Source organism: Rhinoderma darwinii, unplaced genomic scaffold (genome assembly GCF_050947455.1).
Source record: "Rhinoderma darwinii isolate aRhiDar2 unplaced genomic scaffold, aRhiDar2.hap1 Scaffold_54, whole genome shotgun sequence".
Lineage (NCBI taxonomy): Eukaryota > Metazoa > Chordata > Amphibia > Anura > Rhinodermatidae > Rhinoderma > Rhinoderma darwinii.
This window is the reverse complement of record NW_027464089.1, coordinates 236,620-257,008: the sequence shown is the minus strand read 5'-3', so window position 1 is coordinate 257,008 and position 20,389 is coordinate 236,620. Positions and strand designations below refer to the sequence as shown.

The following is a 20,389-nucleotide window of genomic DNA, read 5'->3' as shown; positions in this document are numbered from 1 at the left end:
AACGCCAGACAGCCCCCTCTGTAGGGAACGCCATACAGCCCCCCCGTAGATAATGCCATACAGTCCCCCTGTAGATAACGCCATACAGCCCCCCTATAGATAGCACCATACAGCCCCTCTGTAGATAGCGCCATACAGCCTCCCCCTGTAGATAGTGCCATACAGCCCCCCCTGTAGGGAACGCCATACAGTCCCCCCCTGTAGGGAATGCCATACAGTCCCCCCCCTGTAGGGAACGCCATACACCCCCCCTGTAGGGAACGCCATACAGTCCGCCCGTAGATAACGCCATACAGCCCCCCGTAGATAACGCCATACAGCCCCCTCTGTAGATAGCGCCATACAGCCCCCTCTGTAGATATCTACAAAGGGGGCTGTATGGCGTTATCTACAGGGGGGCTGTATGGCGTTATCAAAAGGGGGGTTTGTAAAAAAGGCACTATCTACAAGGGGGGGGGGGGGGTTGTGTGACACCCAGGGGAGGGGGGCCCCAGTCAAAAGTTTGCTATGGGGCCCAGTCTTTCCTAGTTACGCCCGTGGCCCTGTTGGTTACCTCACCTTTATGTGTCTATATGTGACAGGCCATAAAATGTCATATAGGAAAAAACGTAAGAAAGAACTTACCATACGGGGATCATATATGTTATGTCACTGGAAGAAACCTGCAGCACCAACACCAATGGAACATGAGGATGACGCCACTCAATGTGCTGTCCATCACCCCCATCGCCCCACGCGTTTCACTCCACCTGTGACTCTGCCGACTAACGTAAATACTGACTAAACACAAACTCTGACCGGCCTCATCACTAGTCTCTATTGTCATACAGCCGCCTCCGATAGAGAATTTACCCTCATCCAGTGCTGGTGAACTAACCCCAATCTACTTACATGTGGTTTCCAATAGTCAGTGGTACATATAGTATCCAAAGTCTGGTGGCCAGTGGTACATAAAGTATCCACAGTCTGGTGGTCAGAGGTACATATAATATCCAGAGTCTGGTGGTCAGTGGTATATACAGTATACAAAGTCTGGATACTATATGGACCACGAACCACAAGACTCTGTATACTGTATATATCACTGACCACAAGACTATGGATACTATATGTACCGCTGACCATCAGACTCTGGATACTATGACTCTGGATACTATATGTACCACTGACCAATAGACTCTGGATACTATGACTCTGGATACCATATGTACCACTGACCAACAGACTCTGGATACTATATATACCACTGACCACCAGACTCTGGATACTATATGGACCACGAACCACCAGACTCTGTATACTGTATATATCACGGATTACAAGACTCTGGATACTATATGTACCGTTGACCATCAGACTCTGGATACTATGACTCTGGATACTATATGTACCACTGACCAACAGACTCTGGATACTATATGGACCACGAACCACCAGAGTCTGTTGGTCAGTGGTACATATAGTATCCAGTGTCATAGTATCCAGAGTCTGATGGTCAGCGGTACATATAGTATCCAGAGTCTTGTGATCAGTGATATATACAGTATACAGAGTCTGGTGGTTCGTGGTCCATATAGTATCCAGAGTCTCGTGGTCAGTGGTACATATAGTTTCCAGAGTCTGGTGGTCAGTGGTACATATGGTATCCAGAGTCTGGTGTCAATGGTATATATATATATATATATATATATATATATATATATATATATATATATATATATATATAGTGTTCAGAGTCTTGTGGTCAGTGATACATATCACATCCAGAGTCTGGTGGTCAGTGATACATATAGCATCCAGAGTCTGGTGATCAGTTATACATATAGCATCCATAGTCTGGTGGTCAGTGATACATATAGTTTCCAGAGTCTGATGGTCAGTTGTATATATAGTGTCCAGAGTCTGGTAGTCAATGGTACACATAGTATCAAGAGTCTTGTTGTAAAGGATCTGCCAGACACAGCTTGTGTCGACGCCCGTGGTTAATCAGTCTGCATCTGTTCCTAGGTCTGATAGAGTGACTTGATCTGCTACCACTCAGGCTGGTAGGCTGAGGAGTGGGAGAACCTATCACAGCCTGGCCAGACGGTTCTAGCTCCCGCCCTTATTTATACCTTCATTTGCTGCTTGTCCTTTGCCTGTGATTCTCTCTTGTTTCCTGGCTCTGCTGTTCCTGCTATTACTATTGACCTCTGCTTCATATTGACCCTGGCTTTACTGACTCAGCTCCTGCTCTGTGTTTGTGTAATGACGGGGTAGGGAGACAGACAGGTGAGCCCTAATCTACCCGCCACTCAGTCCCTGCCTACTTGCAACGACCCGTCCTAGGCAACGGGGTACAACTGGGCGACAGTCCCTACGCTCAGTAAGTGCACGACAGACAAACAGACAAGGGTACACAGAAGCTAGGGAAACGGAGCAGCTGCCCACGGAGACACCGTGAGCAACGAGAGAAGTGAACGAGCCGAGTCAAAACAGGAGTGCACGAGATGCAAAACGCTGAGCAGGAGAGTGGTCAGTAAGCCAAGGTCAATAACAAGAAGAGGATCAGTAGTTCAAGCAGCAGCAGCAGAGCCAGGAAACAAGCAGAGCAGAATCACAGGCAAAGGAGGAACAGGAAAGGCAGGTATAAATAGACAGTGGGCGGGAGCTAGCTCCGTCTGGCCAGGCTGTGATAGGCTCTCCCACTCCTAAGCCTGCCATCCTGAGTGGTGGAAGATGGAGTCAGTCTCACAGACATAGGAGCAGGTGCAGACTGATTACCCACAGGCGTCGACACAGAAGTTGTGTCTGGCAGATCCTTTACAGTTTGGTACCTTGTACACTCCTGGTTTGACTCGGCTCGTTCACTACTCTTGTTGCTCACGGTGTTGCCATGGGCAACTGCCCCATTTCCCTTAGCTTCTGTGTACCCCTGGATGTTTGTCTGTCGTGCACATATTGAGCGTAGGGACCGTCGCCCAGTTGTACGCCGTCGCCTAGGACGGGCCATGCAAGTAGGCAGGGACTGAGTGGCTGGTAGATTAGGGCTCACCTGTCTGTCTCCCTTCCCCGACATTACATAATCACCGGCCCATATACCTTTTCTACCTTGGTTCCTACACAACTATGGACCCCCTTGAGACCCTGGCTCAGCAAATGCAGGGTCTCTCCCTACAGGTCCAAGACCTGGCTCAGAGGTGCAACCAGCGTGATGCTAACCAGGTAGTGCCCTCCACCTCACCTCTTGAACCCCACCTAAAGTTGTCTGACCGTTTCTCAGGGGACCGGAAGACTTTTTTTCTCCTTTCGGGAGAGTTGTAGGCTCTATTTCCGTCTAAGGCCCCACTCCTCAGGTTCTGAGAGCCAGCGAGTGGGTATAATTATATCCCGGCTCCAGGACTGCCCCGAAGAATGGGCCTTCTCCTTGGCTCCTGACGCCCCTGAACTTTCCTCTGTTGACCTTATTTTTTCTGCTCTCGGGCTCATCTATGACGAGACTGACAAGACTGCCTTTGCCGAGAGTCAGTTGGTGACCTTACGTCAGGGTAAGAGACCCGTTGAGGAGTACTGTTCTGACTTTAGGAAGTGGTGTGTAGCTTCTCGGTGGAATGACCCTACCTTGAGGTGCCAGTTTAGATTGGGTCTGTCGAACACCCTGAAAGACCTGTTAGTTAGCTATCCCTCTTCTGACTCTCTAGATCAGGTTATGGCTTTAGCGGAATGTCTTGACCGACGTCTCAGGGAACGACGACTTGAACGTTTTTGTGCCTTCCCCTCTGGCTCCCCCATGATGGCTCCCGAGGTTCCATTGCTTCGTTCTTCCACGGAAAACTCGGATGAACCAATGCAACTCGGGGCCTCCGTGTCTTCCCAACAACGTAGAGAGCTCCGCAGGAAGAATAGTCTCTGCTTCTACTGTGGGGATGATATATTTAAATAGGTATTACCCTCTTACAATTTTATATATAATATGCTAGAGTAATTCACACTAGGTGTACACCACCAATTGTCGATATATGAAAAAGGAACGGGGAGTGGGAAAAGTAGTGTGTTTTGTAATTGCAAAAAAATAAAAAATACTTTATTATTAAATTTATATTAAAACAATGTTAGATGAAAAATGATGTTGCGCCAAAGTCCCCTAAATTGGCGCACTATGACAAATTATGTCTGATTTAGATTGCTCCGGATTGTAAAGAATATATATGTGTCTAACCTCCCCCTTATTTAGTAATAGAGAGGAAACTATAATAGTCCCTAAACCAGAAATTGGGTTGTTAAATAATTGCAAATAACTGTCCCCCTCAGTGTCAATGATGAGACAGTCTGATTGCACATGAACCCAGAGGTTCCTTCAACGGGCTGATAGTGAAGCCCAGCGGTGGAGAAACCCCTGTATTAATGTGACTGTAATGGGTTACATGTACATGTGTCTTATATGAATAGACACAGCACAGCAGAGTTGCAACTGCTGCATACTAGGAACTGAACAGGAGGAGGGAATAGACTGGGCCACAGTCTGTACCGGGCGGCTGGTCCGCTGAATTGCCTTGGTAGTGATCTAAAGTATCTGTAAAATTCCTATCAGGCAGTATAATCACTTCCCCCCAGCTGATGTATACTAACAACCTAGCTGTCAGGGTTTACAACAATTTATGTGGGCTAGCAAATAGGCTGCGGTCAGCTGAGTATTTATGACTGCACACAGCAGCAAAGAAGCCCCCGTCAAAGACAAACACTGTGTGTGTGTTGTCTTATTTGTCAAAGCTCGATGTAGCAGAGCCGTTACTGCTACATTCAGGTCTCCAGCCCTGCAAGGAGACCTGACAGGCCAGCCACGCTCCCGGGCAAACGATCACACAGGCAGCGCGCCTGGACTGCGTTCTCCAGCTCCACACAACAGTGAGTACTCTGCCTAACAGGCAGTAAGGATATTGTACCACTGTTTGTTTGTCTGTGCAAGATAAGGCTGCCTGGTGAGTCGCGTATATGTGGGGAGGGCTGCAGGGAGCCGAGCTGCTGTCAGCTGTTTGAGTACGATCCTGTCTCAAACTTAGCTCAGCTCCGTGCACTCATGCACAAAGAGCTGCTCAGGCAGCCCGGCGTGCAGTATTGCCGTGCTTGTTCCCTAACTGTAGCAGATATTCTGCTGATTTGAACATTAAACTGCTATTAGCAGTACGGAGCAAAGTGTTTGGCATCTAACATTGGTGATATTTAAAAGACACCCGACGCGCGTTTCGCCGGTACTTCCGGCTTCTTCCAGGGGTGGCAGCCGCCGGAATCAAAGGCCAGATATGCTAAGAGTTCCTGATTGACAGGAATAGTAACCAATCAAAACAATTTGAGAATGGAAACAAAGTAATGGTGCAACGTGATACCTCTGGTTAGTTCCAGCAATGTATCCATGTTAAAATAAGGTGCATTCACAAGCTAAAATCAAGAGAACACACGATTTCTCAGATACTGACACTGACCTAACTGAGGCCTCTGGGTCCGATACAGAGACCAGAAATTATGATCAGGACAAGGGTCAGGCCAACTCCCCGAGGAGACACCCAGCTTTAGGGAGTGATCACAATACCGTCCCGGAAGTCCCTTTTTTATGGGACAGAGGGAGATGGGGCTTCAGAGGGTCCCAGAGGGGGAAGGGGAAGAGAAAAGACCAACAGAGAAGATGACCCTACAAATGACCGATTCTCTGGGAGATTCTATGAGAGTGATCAATTTATCGCAGCACTCTCTTACTGACATACAATCACAAGTCTTGCAGAGGGGCCTCAATTTTTGTCTTACGACAAGACTTAATAAATTCACAGTGATTAAAGATCTGCACCTTTTCGGTAGGAAACTGATATTTAAAAAGATTTTTTCACAAAGAGACATTCAACCCAGTAGCCCTGTAGAAGAATTGATAACACAATTTCCAGATTTGTTGGACCTTACAGGTCAGGAGGCGGCAACTCTGGGAGATCTTGAAGCACTTTTATCAGAGAATATGACCGATGGAGATACAAACACACTGGAACGCCAGAGTAGAAAACATCTTAAAGCAAAATCAACTACTATGCCTCCTCTGGACACTTTATCAACAGAAATTGTACTTGAAGCATAAGTCAAACCATCAGGTATGACATAGTATATCAGAAAACCAAAAATATACCTGATGTAACAAATAACACCACGTAGGCAAAAATAAAATATGTAATTACATATTTTATTTTTGCCTACGTGGTGTTATTTGTTACATCAGGTATATTTTTGGTCCTCTGGACACTTGCCCAGCGGTTAAAGTTTTTCTAGACTTGGTGGGTCAAGATATTGTGTCATTCCCATACCATAGGATAGAGAACAATATTACTGAAGTGGAACGTCAGGCATTACAAGAACTCCGATTGTGGCAGGACGTTGTCTTTAAACAATCGGATAAGGGGGGAAACATTGTTATCTGGCCCAAGGAACAATATATACGTGAAGCAAGGAGGCAGCTTCTTGATAAACAGTGCTATAAACCGTTATGGGGGGATCCGACAGCTCAATTCTTGAGTGAATACAATGCACTGATTTCAGAAGCTCTCTCATTGGGAGCGATCACCCCCAATGAGAAAAGTTTTTTATCTGTCAAGGGCCCCAGGGTTTCCACTTTTTATATGCTCCCAAAGGTCCACAAAAACCTTAAGAACCCCCCAGGTAGGCCTATTGTCTCTGGTGTGGGAAATCTCACGCAGAAGTGTAACAAGTGGCTCGACAATGAACTCGGTGATATTGTGTTGAACTTACCTTCCCACACCAGAGACACCATGCAAATATTGAAAGAGTTGGATGGAATCAGTCTTAACCAGGACGAAATTCTGGTAACCTGTGACGTGGAAAGTCTGTACACCAGCATTAATCACTCCAGGGGCTGTTCAGCGGTAGACTATTATCTATCTAGAGACCCGAGTCTGAACCCTGTGAGGAAGGACTTTATTCTTAAAGCACTGAGATTTATCCTTACACGAAACTATTTCATATTTGATGGGCGGTTTTACCTGCAAATCAGGGGCACGGCGATGGGAGCAGCTGTGGCCCCCACATTTGCTAACATTTATCTTGGCTGGTGGGAGGAGGTAATTGTTTTTTGTGATGAGCAAAAAATCTTGACAGATAACGTCTGTCTCTGGAGGCGTTTTATTGACGACATATTCGTCATTTGGGGGGGCTCTGTCCTTGAATTGGAGAATCTCATTGAGAAATTGAATGACAATGATTTTAATCTGAAATTGACCCTTGACTATAACCCACAGTCGATCCCATTTTTAGATGTTCTCATCTACACAGATCCAGAGAGAAATCTCCACACGGATCTTTATAGAAAGGTGACTGCCACCAACAGCTTATTAGCTGCCGAAAGTGCACACTCAAGAAACACAATTAGGGCAATACCGAAGGGGGAGTTCTTGAGATTGAGACGCAATTGCTCGACATTTGTTGATTTCAAGAAACGAGCAGTTGAATTGAGGGCTAGGCTGCAGGCGAGACACTACTCCAATCGCAATATCAAAGAGGCCTATAACATAGCACTGAGAACCAACCGTGAAGAATTGCTCATTTCTAAAAAGACACGAGCCAAGACAGCTATCAAAACCTCTGAAACCCCCATGCAGCCTAGATTCATCACTGACTATCATGCAGACTGGGATAGCATGATGCAGATTATAAACAAACACTGGCATGTACTTAAATCTGATCCTAATCTAAACACAATCTTGGGTGAGAGGGCCCTTTCAGGTTATCGCAAAGGAACCAGCATTTCGAACATTTTGGTTGCAAGTCACTTTACGCGGGGTGACGGTACTAAGAGGGCCCAGATTATGGGGTTTTTCCCTTGTAAGTTATGTAAAGCATGTAGAATCCTGACTACAACCAAGCAATTCACTGATGGATTTGGGGCGTTGTATAAGATCAAAGAACATATGAACTGTAACTCCGAAGGAGTCGTGTATTGTCTGGAGTGCCCCTGCGGTTTGAGATACGTGGGTAAAACGACCAGAGCACTCAAAATCCGTATTGGAGAACATGTCAGGTCAATTATAAACTATGACAAAGGTGAGAAGGATTGTAAACTCCAGAAGAAAATATTCACACCTACTCCAATCGCCAAACATTTTAAAGAGAGACATAATCTAGAGTGGCAGACTCTGAAAGGTTGGGGCATCTGTAAACTCAGCATGGGCATCAGAGGGGGCAACCTTGATGAGGCCCTTCTGAGGAGAGAAAGTGAGTGGATATTCCGTATGAACTCCGTTAAACCGTTCGGCATGAACGAAAGTTTCAATTTTGGTTGTTTTCTTTGAACCTGGAACTAACTAAGGTCTCACATTACCAGTTTATCGTGCCTGATATTCAAAATTTCTATCTCTGACACACTTACTGAGCAATCATTGCCAATGCAGTACTGTGTATCTACGAGGTTAACCTCTCTTGTTACATCTACATTTATATCTCTGCCTCTGCAGGACAATGCTATATGTGCATTTATTATGTAGCAGCATGTCCTGATATGACTGCAATTTAAAAAAGTTTTTTGTTATAAAGAAAGAAAGGAAAGATTTTTTTAGCTGCAATCTGATGCATCTTGAGCCTAGCCAGTGTTATTTTAACATGGATACATTGCTGGAACTAACCAGAGGTATCACGTTGCACCATTACTTTGTTTCCATTCTCAAATTGTTTTGATTGGTTACTATTCCTGTCAATCAGGAACTCTTAGCATATCTGGCCTTTGATTCCGGCGGCTGCCACCCCTGGAAGAAGCCGGAAGTACCGGCGAAACGCGCGTCGGGTGTCTTTTAAATATCACCAATGTTAGATGCCAAACACTTTGCTCCGTACTGCTAATAGCAGTTTAATGTTCAAATCAGCAGAATATCTGCTACAGTTAGGGAACAAGCACGGCAATACTGCACGCCGGGCTGCCTGAGCAGCTCTTTGTGCATGAGTGCACGGAGCTGAGCTAAGTTTGAGACAGGATCGTACTCAAACAGCTGACAGCAGCTCGGCTCCCTGCAGCCCTCCCCACATATACGCGACTCACCAGGCAGCCTTATCTTGCACAGACAAACAAACAGTGGTACAATATCCTTACTGCCTGTCAGGCAGAGTACTCACTGTTGTGTGGAGCTGGAGAACGCAGTCCAGGCGCGCTGCCTGTGTGATCGTTTGCCCGGGAGCGTGGCTGGCCTGTCAGGTCTCCTTGCAGGGCTGGAGACCTGAATGTAGCAGTAACGGCTCTGCTACATCGAGCTTTGACAAATAAGACAACACACACACAGTGTTTGTCTTTGACGGGGGCTTCTTTGCTGCTGTGTGCAGTCATAAATACTCAGCTGACCGCAGCCTATTTGCTAGCCCACATAAATTGTTGTAAACCCTGACAGCTAGGTTGTTAGTATACATCAGCTGGGGGGAAGTGATTATACTGCCTGATAGGAATTTTACAGATACTTTAGATCACTACCAAGGCAATTCAGCGGACCCGCCGCCCGTTACACACTGTGGCCCAGTCTATTCCCTTCTCCTGTTCAGTTCCTAGTATGCAGCAGTTGCAACTCTGTTGTGCTGTGTCTATTCATATAAGACACATGTACATGTAACCCATTACAGTCACATTAATACATGGGTTTCTCCACCGCTGGGCTTCACTATCAGCCCGTTGAAGGAACCTCTGGGTTCATGTGCAATCAGACTGTCTCATCATTGACACTGAGGGGGACAGTTATTTGCAATTATTTAACAACCCAATTTCTGGTTTAGGGACTATTATAGTTTCCTCTCTATTACTAAATAAGGGGGAGGTTAGACACATATATATTCTTTACAATCCGGAGCAATCTAAATCAGACATAATTTGTCATAGTGCGCCAATTTAGGGGACTTTGGCGCAACATCATTTTTCATCTAACATTGTTTTAATATAAATTTAATAATAAAGTATTTTTTATTTTTTTGCAATTACAAAACACACTACTTTTCCCACTCCCCGTTCCTTTTTCATATATCGACAATTGGTGGTGTACACCTAGTGTGAATTACTCTAGCATATTATATATAAAATTGTAAGAGGGTAATACCTATTTAAATATATCATCCCCACAGTACAAGCAGAGACTATTCTTCCTGCGGAGCTCTCTACGTTGTTGGGAAGACACGGAGGCCCCGAGTTGCATTGGTTCATCCGAGTTTTCCGTGGAAGAACGAAGCAATGGAACCTCGGGAGCCATCATGGGGGAGCCAGAGGGGAAGGCACAAAAACGTTCAAGTCGTCGTTCCCTGAGACGTCGGTCAAGACATTCCGCTAAAGCCATAACCTGATCTAGAGAGTCAGAAGAGGGATAGCTAACTAACAGGTCTTTCAGGGTGTTCGACAGACCCAATCTAAACTGGCACCTCAAGGTAGGGTCATTCCACCGAGAAGCTACACACCACTTCCTAAAGTCAGAACAGTACTCCTCAACGGGTCTCTTACCCTGACGTAAGGTCACCAACTGACTCTCGGCAAAGGCAGTCTTGTCAGTCTCGTCATAGATGAGCCCGAGAGCAGAAAAAATAAGGTCAACAGAGGAAAGTTCAGGGGCGTCAGGAGCCAAGGAGAAGGCCCATTCTTCGGGGCAGTCCTGGAGCCGGGATATAATTATACCCACTCGCTGGCTCTCAGAACCTGAGGAGTGGGGCCTTAGACGGAAATAGAGCCTACAACTCTCCCGAAAGGAGAAAAAAAGTCTTCCGGTCCCCTGAGAAACGGTCAGACAACTTTAGGTGGGGTTCAAGAGGTGAGGTGGAGGGCACTACCTGGTTAGCATCACGCTGGTTGCACCTCTGAGCCAGGTCTTGGTCCTGTAGGGAGAGACCCTGCATTTGCTGAGCCAGGGTCTCAAGGGGGTCCATAGTTGTGTAGGAACCAAGGTAGAAAAGGTATATGGGCCGGTGATTATGTAATGTCGGGGAAGGGAGACAGACAGGTGAGCCCTAATCTACCAGCCACTCAGTCCCTGCCTACTTGCATGGCCTGTCCTAGGCGACGGCGTACAACTGGGCGACGGTCCCTACGCTCAATATGTGCACGACAGACAAACATCCAGGGGTACACAGAAGCTAAGGGAAATGGGGCAGTTGCCCATGGCAACACCGTGAGCAACAAGAGTAGTGAACGAGCCGAGTCAAACCAGGAGTGTACAAGGTACCAAACTGTAAAGGATCTGCCAGACACAACTTCTGTGTCGACGCCTGTGGGTAATCAGTCTGCACCTGCTCCTATGTCTGTGAGACTGACTCCATCTTCCACCACTCAGGATGGCAGGCTTAGGAGTGGGAGAGCCTATCACAGCCTGGCCAGACGGAGCTAGCTCCCGCCCACTGTCTATTTATACCTGCCTTTCCTGTTCCTCCTTTGCCTGTGATTCTGCTCTGCTTGTTTCCTGGCTCTGCTGCTGCTGCTTGAACTACTGATCCTCTTCTTGTTATTGACCTTGGCTTACTGACCACTCTCCTGCTCAGCGTTTTGCATCTCGTGCACTCCTGCTTTGACTCGGCTCGTTCACTTCTCTCGTTGCTCACGGTGTCTCCGTGGGCAGCTGCTCCGTTTCCCTAGCTTCTGTGTACCCTTGTCTGTTTGTCTGTCGTGCACTTACTGAGCGTAGGGACTGTCGCCCAGTTGTACCCCGTTGCCTAGGACGGGTCGTTGCAAGTAGGCAGGGACTGAGTGGCGGGTAGATTAGGGCTCACCTGTCTGTCTCCCTACCCCGTCATTACACAAACACAGAGCAGGAGCTGAGTCAGTAAAGCCAGGGTCAATATGAAGCAGAGGTCAATAGTAATAGCAGGAACAGCAGAGCCAGGAAACAAGAGAGAATCACAGGCAAAGGACAAGCAGCAAATGAAGGTATAAATAAGGGCGGGAGCTAGAACCGTCTGGCCAGGCTGTGATAGGTTCTCCCACTCCTCAGCCTACCAGCCTGAGTGGTAGCAGATCAAGTCACTCTATCAGACCTAGGAACAGATGCAGACTGATTAACCACGGGCGTCGACACAAGCTGTGTCTGGCAGATCCTTTACAACAAGACTCTTGATACTATGTGTACCATTGACTACCAGACTCTGGACACTATATATACAACTGACCATCAGACTCTGGAAACTATATGTATCACTGACCACCAGACTATGGATGCTATATGTATAACTGATCACCAGACTCTGGATGCTATATGTATCACTGACCACCAGACTCTGGATGTGATATGTATCACTGACCACAAGACTCTGAACACTATATATATATATATATATATATATATATATATATATACCATTGACACCAGACTCTGGATACCATATATACCACTGACCACCAGACTCTGGAAACTATATGTACCACTGACCACGAGACTCTGGATACTATATGGACCACGAACCACCAGACTCTGTATACTGTATATATCACTGATCACAAGACTCTGGATACTATATGTACCGCTGACCATCAGACTCTGGATACTATGACGCTGGATACTATATGTACCACTGACCAACAGACTCTGGTGGTTCGTGGTCCATATAGTATCCAGAGTCTGTTGGTCAGTGGTACATATAGTATCCAGAGTCATAGTATCCAGAGTCTGATGGTCAACGGTACATATAGTATCCAGAGTCTTGTAATCCGTGATATATACAGTATACAGAGTCTGGTGGTTCGTGGTCCATATAGTATCCAGAGTCTGGTGGTCAGTGGTATATATAGTATCCAGAGTCTGTTGGTCAGTGGTACATATGGTATCCAGAGTCATAGTATCCAGAGTCTATTGGTCAGTGGTACATATAGTATCCAGAGTCATAGTATCCAGAGTCTGATGGTCAGCGGTACATATAGTATCCATAGTCTTGTGGTCAGTGATATATACAGTATACAGAGTCTTGTGGTTCGTGGTCCATATAGTATCCAGACTTTGTATACTGTATATACCACTGACCACCAGACTCTGGATATTATATGTACCTCTGACCACCAGACTGTGGATACTTTATGTACCACTGGCCACCAGACTTTGGATACTATATGTACCACTGACTATTGGAAACCACATGTAAGTAGATTGGGGTTAGTTCACCAGCACCTGGATGAGGGTAAATTCTCTATCGGAGGCGGCTGTATGACAATAGAGACTAGTGATGAGGCCGGTCAGAGTTTGTGTTTAGTCAGTATTTACGTTAGTCGGCAGAGTCACAGGTGGAGTGAAACGCGTGGGGCGATGGGGGTGATGGACAGCACATTGAGTGGCGTCATCCTCATGTTCCATTGGTGTTGGTGCTGCAGGTTTCTTCCAGTGACATAACATATATGATCCCCGTATGGTAAGTTCTTTCTTACGTTTTTTCCTATATGACATTTTATGGCCTGTCACATATAGACACATAAAGGTGAGGTAACCAACAGGGCCACGGGCGTAACTAGGAAAGACTGGGCCCCATAGCAAACTTTTGACTGGGGCCCCCCCTCCCCTGGGTGTCACACAACCCCCCCCCCCCTTGTAGATAGTGCCTTTTTTACAAACCCCTCTTTTGATAACGCCATACAGCCCCCCTGTAGATAACGCCATACAGCCCCCTTTGTAGATATCTACAGAGGGGGCTGTATGGCGCTATCTACAGAGGGGGCTGTATGGCGTTATCTACGGGGGGCTGTATGGCGTTATCTACGGGCGGACTGTATGGCGTTCCCTACAGGGGGGGGTGTATGGCGTTCCCTACAGGGGGGGGACTGTATGGCATTCCCTACAGGGGGGGACTGTATGGCGTTCCCTACAGGGGGGGCTGTATGGCACTATCTACAGGGGGAGGCTGTATGGCGCTATCTACAGAGGGGCTGTATGGTGCTATCTATAGGGGGCTGTATGGCGTTATCTACAGGGGGACTGTATGGCATTATCTACGGGGGGGCTGTATGGCGTTCCCTACAGAGGGGGCTGTCTGGCGTTATCTACAGGGGGGACTGTATGGTGTTACCTACATGGAGTCTGTATGGCTTTCCCTACAGGGGGGGGTCTGTAGGGAACACCATACAGCCTTCCCTGTAGGGAACGCCATACAGCCCCCCTGTAGGGAACGCCATACAGCGTCCCCCCTGTAGGGAACGCCATACAACGTCCCCCCCTGTAGGGAACGCCCTACAGCGTCGTCTCCCCTGTAGGGAACGCCATACAGCGTCGTCCCCCCGGTAGGGAATGCCATATTGCGTCCTCCCTTAGGGAACGCCATACAGCCCCCCCCCTGTAGGGAACGCTATACAGCCCCCCCCTGTAGGGAACGCCATACAGCGTCTCCCCCCTGTAGGGAACGCCATACAGCGTCCCCCCTCCTAAAAAAATGCGACCTACAGTGTGTCCTAATAAAAGACATGTATCCCCTATCCACAGCAGCGATAGGGAGAACGGGGGACTGAAAGTCCCCCTGAAGTTCTCCATGACTAACCTCTGACTTCCCGCGTCTGCGCAGCTCACTAAAAATTAAAGGAGCGCTTGTCACGCATGCGCACAAGCGGGACCGGTGCTCCATTCATTTCTCCGGAACTGCTGACACAGACCCCGGAAGTCCGAGGTTTGTGATGGAGAACTTCAGGGGACTTTCAGTCCCCCGTTATCCCTATCGCTGCCAGCGATCACGCATGTATCCCCTATCCTGTGGATATCCTGTGGCTAGGGGATACATGTCTTTTGTTTAATGGCAGAGCGGGGAGATACCTCCCTGCTCTGCCGTACTGTTCAGTGGCGTCTCGCTGTAGCAGCCATAGCGGCTGCTAGCGGAGCCTCCGGCCATGGTGGGGGCCCGTGCCGGCGGGCGACACGGGCCCCCTCATGCCACGGGCCCCGTAGCAGCCACTACTGCTGCTACGGCGGAAGTTACGCCACTGACCAGGGCCGTATTTACCATTAGATACCTGCGGGCACCAGATCACTGTAGTACTACCGATAATGAATCCTCTTCCTATGTGTTTTCTGATTTTATGTAACTAAAGCTTAATCGCTGTATAAATGAAAAGTTCTACAACTTCCTAATCTACTTTATGTTTCTTAGCTGAGAGCAGGACTAGCGATGTACAGGTTCACTGCATCTGAATGTAAGCAAGAGTGTCCTCATTCACTGACAGCAAACAGATCTTGAAAATGGTGAGTAATTGAAACATAAATGATATTATAAAGTTGTAGAACTTCTCATGTATACAGGAATAAAGTATTTATTATATGGGGGCATGGCTGTAAATATGCCCCCGGATATGACGACTCCTTGTATAGACCAGTCCTATTGGATCTCTCGGTGTGGACGTCTCTGCAGGGGATTTTTCTTCTTCATGAATGTTGATCTCTGGTGTGAAGGATCTGGTAACAGGAGCATCCATGAGGTGAGGGCCCTGACTGTAGGGGGCAGCATTGTAGCCGATCCTCCATCCCCCACTGTGCCCCATTCAGTGTATCCCGTTTAGATAATCCTCCACAATCTAAATAGCCTGTACTTCAGCTCTCTCCTGCACTGATACATTGTAACAAACTCTCACTTATCATTATATAACCATTAAAGCTGTTTTCTGGTTTGGAAAACCCATTTTCAAATGCCCTATTAGGGAATTTTGGGGTAATAGTGTGGGTTCCCCCGTTCAGGACCCTGATTAATTATCCAGAATGGAGAGGGGCAACAAACATCATCTCCTGCTCAGGAGGACCATCACATCCATGTATTACATGCCCAGCCCGGTGATTATAGAACTGTGTAATACTTTACTTCCCCTTTAGAGATGCTGTAGGGAAATTAAACTCTTGCAGCAAGTTCCCCCACAGATTACTGGACCCCTCTAGCAAAACGGTATTGTAAAAACCTGACAACACCTGTAAGGCTCTGTTCACACCACATTTGGGCTTTAAATCTGACATATACCTTTAAAGTGTAGCTAAACGTTTGACAAACTTCTGACATGTCATAGTGACATAGTGACACGTCAGAAGATTGGATTGGTGGGGGTCCGAGCACTGAGACCCCCACCAATCACTAGAATGAAGCAGCTGAAGCCCCCGTGTGAGCGCTCAGTCGCTTCGTGTTTGTTCGGCTTTTTCCAGAAATAAATGTATCGGTGAACGGACTCAATAGAAAGTCTATGAGCCGATACATTTTTCCGGAAAAAGCCGAACAGACAGGAAGCGGCTGAGCGCTCACACGAGACCTTCAGCTGCTTCGTTCTAGTGATTGGTGGGGGTCTCAGAGCTCGGACAACATTTACTACACAGAAGTCCAATGGGAATAAAGACAAGCACAAAGATGTAGGGGGTAAAAGGAAAGTTTTATTTACAGATAAGGGAAGGTTATATTTTATTATTAGGAGATTATTCTAGAAGTATTAAGACTACTATTATTATATACTGTGTATATGTATGTGTCATCTATTTATCTATTATACTAAACCTATCTAAAGGCCGTGTTGATCCAGAGGAAGGCGAAAACCCCCTGTGAGGAATGAGCCAATTGTCCTCATATTAGGGGGGAAAATTCCTTCCTGACCCCAAATATGGCGATCGGCATAAATCCCAGGATCAGAGGCTGAAGTGTAACATGTGTAATATGGGGAAAGACTAGGGAAAATTATTCATTTTTTTTTATTATTAGTTTTAATGAACTACTGTATTTATTTATGTGTAAACTATAAATTGTATTAAATTAAGATTTATTTTTAATTATTTTCTATATTTATATTATGTTACTTATGTGTGTTACTACTTATTACTCTATCATCCTAAACCTATTTAAGGCCGTGTTGATCCAGAGGAAGGCGAAAACCCCCTTTGAGGAATGAGCCAATTGTCCTCATATTAAGGGGGGAAAATTCCTTCCTGACCCCAAATATGGCGATCAGAATAATCCCAGGATCAAAGGCTAAAGTCTAATCTAAATGTACTATGTGTCTATATGCGGGTGGCTATACTTATCATGTAGTGTGGTGTCTATACTTATTATATAGTGGGGTGATGTGAGTGATGTGGGTGATGTGGGTGATGTGGGTGCATTACTTACCTGGCCTGTGCTGAGGTGAGATCAGGTATAATGGCCGCTCCGGCCCCAGGACTACAACATGCGGCTATTATTCCTGATCTCCCCAGATGGAAACTAAGCACAGGCCGCTCCTGGGGGGTGTAGAGGATCTTCAGGCTGGAGTGATGTCAGATGCCTGCCCGGGATTGGAGGATGGCAAGTCAAGGCTCTGGTGCAGCAGCAAGATGGCAGAGGTGTGGCATGAAGATGGTAAGGAGAGAGATGATGGTCTGGGCAGCCGAGGTGACATACAGCAGCAGAGACTTGAGGCGCGGGTCAGGAGGCATGAAGTTCTGGGCCCTTGTCCTGAGATCTTATCGGGTCCAGCTTGGTGACATGAAGCTGAACCCGGCCAAGGGGTGAAGGGCTTTGTTATTCTCTGGCCACTTCAGATGTTGGTTCTCCAGAACGGGCACAAATGGTGTAAATGGTGGCTGTGCCCTCCTCTCCTGCAGTTCCTCCCAGCCGATGGTGGAGAAGAATGGATGCTCTCTGATGTTCCCGCACACACCGAGGCGCCTCTTAGAATTTTTACGGACCAGTCTCTTGGTCAGATGTTTCACGTCAGGATTAAGCCAAGTTGGAAATTTAGGCTTCGCGGTGGTGATGGCTTTGATAGCCATTTGCCTGACGGGGCCGTTGTAAAATGGGGAGCGTCCTGCTGCCATCCTGGACACCACAATCCCCAGGCTCCACCAGTCAACTGCGGAGCCGTATTTTTTTCTAAGAAGCACCTCGGGGGCCATGTAATGCAACGTTCCCGACACTCCACGGATCTTATTGGAGGCGGTGACGCCATCTTGGGCCAATCCCAGGTCGATGATACGGACGTGGCCATCTGCATCCAACATTATATTCTCCGGCTTTAGATCTCTGCAAAGAAATAAGACGAGAGAATGACAAATCCGCCCAGTGATCCAGGAGACGGGGGATGGGTCATTGCACCACCAAGCAGAATAGCCATTCAGGAGTGTAGGAAAGCTGGGTGCACTGTTTCCAGCATGTAAAGGAGAATGAAAGAAGGGGGAAGTTCTGCTTACCGGTGGACGATGTTGTGTCCATGGAGGAACTGGAGGCCACATATCATCTCTGCTGTGTAGAATCTGATGGGGAGAACAGAGCGGAGTCTCAATGTCATGAAATCTTCCTCTATCAATTCCCTAATATCATGTTATGATGGAGTGTGTGCGGTCTCTAGCAGAGAGGAGGCGCTGATTATGGCAGCCTGTATTCTGCATTCTCTGTATTATCCTTCATCTGACCTCCCCCCTCACCTTTTCTTCTTTCCACCCCCCTCAGTCTCCTGATTATTTACTCGCCTTACGTTGCCGATGTTCAAGCAGCCGCACATCCTGATCAAAGCCTCCAGGCTGCCACCGGACAGATACTCCGTGATAAAAAATGCCCGCTCCTCAGATTGATGTGCGGCATAGAGGTGGCATAGGAACGGGCAGTGTCTGGCCGCTAGGAGTATCCGCCGCTCTCTCATAATTTCGTCCGTATTGTCCCGTTTGGTGATCATTTTTACGGCCATGTAGGTGTTTCGGCCGGGGACTGATGCCAGGACCACCTGAGGAAAACAAATGGAGATTCCTCATGAGAAGAAGAAGGAACAGAGGTGGACAGAGAGGTGGGTCAGTCGAGTAGTGCCCAGGACTCTACAGCAGAACAAAGCTGAGCTCCCAGCATAATGCAGTGTCTGCTGTTGGGTCCTGTATGGAGAGGTCTTCACGCCTTACCCACATTTGACATAATTATCTTAGTTGGTGGGGGTAGTATGGAGCAGGATCATACGCTATAATAGCGACCGTGGCATCTGAACAGTTAAATAGAGGTAAGCTCCCGCTGTCACCCCATCACCCCTACCCGCAACGCGATCACAGTGTGTAGATAGTTGTCATGGCAGCCAGGGGGCCTAATGGAGACCCCAAGGTCTGCTAACTTGGTCCTCCTACTAAGCTTAATAGGAGGAGGCTAAAAGAACAATTCAAGCGATACATAAATATTGCAGTCAAAATAAATAAATAAACTTTTTTCTATTTCGTTTTGTTTAGCTCCTCGAAAAATGGAATAAAAAGTTAAAAAGTGATTAAAAGTTTTATGTAACCCGAAATAGCACCAATAAACAGTGCAGCTCGCCCCACAAAAAACAAGTCCTCACACCGCCCCATCAACAGAAAAATAAAAAAAATTCGGGGTTTCAGAATATGGAGACACAACAAATTAATGTTTTTACAAATTGTTTTTATTGGATAAAAAGTATAAAAAATAAAACAATATAATTTTGGTATCCCCGTTATTGTGCTGACCCGCAGAATAAAGGTAACGTGTCATTTTTACCACTTAGTTAACACCATAAAAGCCAAATTATTAAACCAATGGAGGAATTGCTGTTTTTTTTTTTTTTGCTATTTCACCTAAAAAAAAACAGCCTTTTACAATGTTCCCAGTAAATGATATGGAACATTGAATGGAGCCATTAAAAACGACAACTCGTGCCCCCAAAAATCAAAATCTCTCATATGTCGACAGAAAAATACTAAAATGAAAAACTAAAGTAGTGGTTATGGGGGCAGGAATACTTCTGGATGTCCTATTAGGCATCCCATAGGAGAACACTACACCCATCATCCATCCAGCATAACATGGTGACAACAGAGAACAATTGATGGAGATAAAAGGTCAACTTTAGGTTTACCACCCTATAAAATGAAATATTTAGATATTCTACTCACTTTGCCAAAGCTGCCCCTACCCAGGACCTGGTGGATGGTGAAGCGGCTGATGGTAAGCCTGGCATAGGGGCTGGATGTTCCAGGGTCTTGGCTGCTCCCAGGCCTTGGCTCCTCATCCTCCAATCCTCTGTCCTTGGCTCCTCTCCTCTTCTTCTTGAATCCGGTGACGCTGTCCTCCTCCCTCTTCCTCTTCTCCTCTTCTCTCTTCTCGCCGTCTTCTCCATGTCCATTGGACGCCATTTTCACCAATATCTTCCTACCTGTAGACTTCAGTCCGATCGCTGCCGTCGACAGTTGAAAGTAAACGGCAGTTGGTCGTGTGCAGGTCACGTGATGTCAGAGGTCATGGAATCCTCAGGTGGCACCTGCCTGGCAGTAACCTGCTCTGCCATGTCTGATGTGGGCATCATGAGTGCCAGTCTAGTGTCCAGAGCTGTGTTTCCCAACCAGGGTTTCTTATGGCCTGGTCAGGGGCCTGCAGAACACAGTAGCAATACATGCCACTCCTACAGTAGAGATAAACAACGGTTATTTGCTCAGGTTATTGGCAAAACCCTTTTCAT

At 46.9% G+C, this 20,389-nt stretch overlaps 1 protein-coding gene across 1 annotated transcript; it reads right to left on the bottom strand.

Moving 5' to 3' along the window:
- Nucleotides 1-13,407: 13,407 nt before the first annotated feature.
- Nucleotides 13,408-18,871, bottom strand: LOC142722920 (protein kinase C delta type-like). Its single transcript, XM_075848909.1, has 3 exons — nt 18,132-18,871; nt 17,479-17,964; nt 13,408-13,414 (listed from the first exon to the last, which is right to left on the bottom strand). The coding sequence occupies exons 1-3, from the start codon at nt 18,227-18,229 to the stop codon at nt 13,408-13,410; spliced, it is 591 nt and encodes a 196-aa protein (XP_075705024.1). The 5' UTR covers nt 18,230-18,871.
- Between the last annotated feature and the right edge of the window lie 1,518 nt (nt 18,872-20,389).

Bases quoted from the DNA above. Each gene is read 5' to 3' on its own strand.
- LOC142722920 (XM_075848909.1), bottom strand. From the start codon at position 18,229: ATGACATTGAGACTCCGCTCTGTTCTCCCCATCAGATTCTACACAGCA. The intron at 17,965-18,131 runs GTAAGCAGAACT...ATTTCTTTGCAG, and splicing joins GGACACAACATCGTCCACCG to AGATCTAAAGCCGGAGAATA.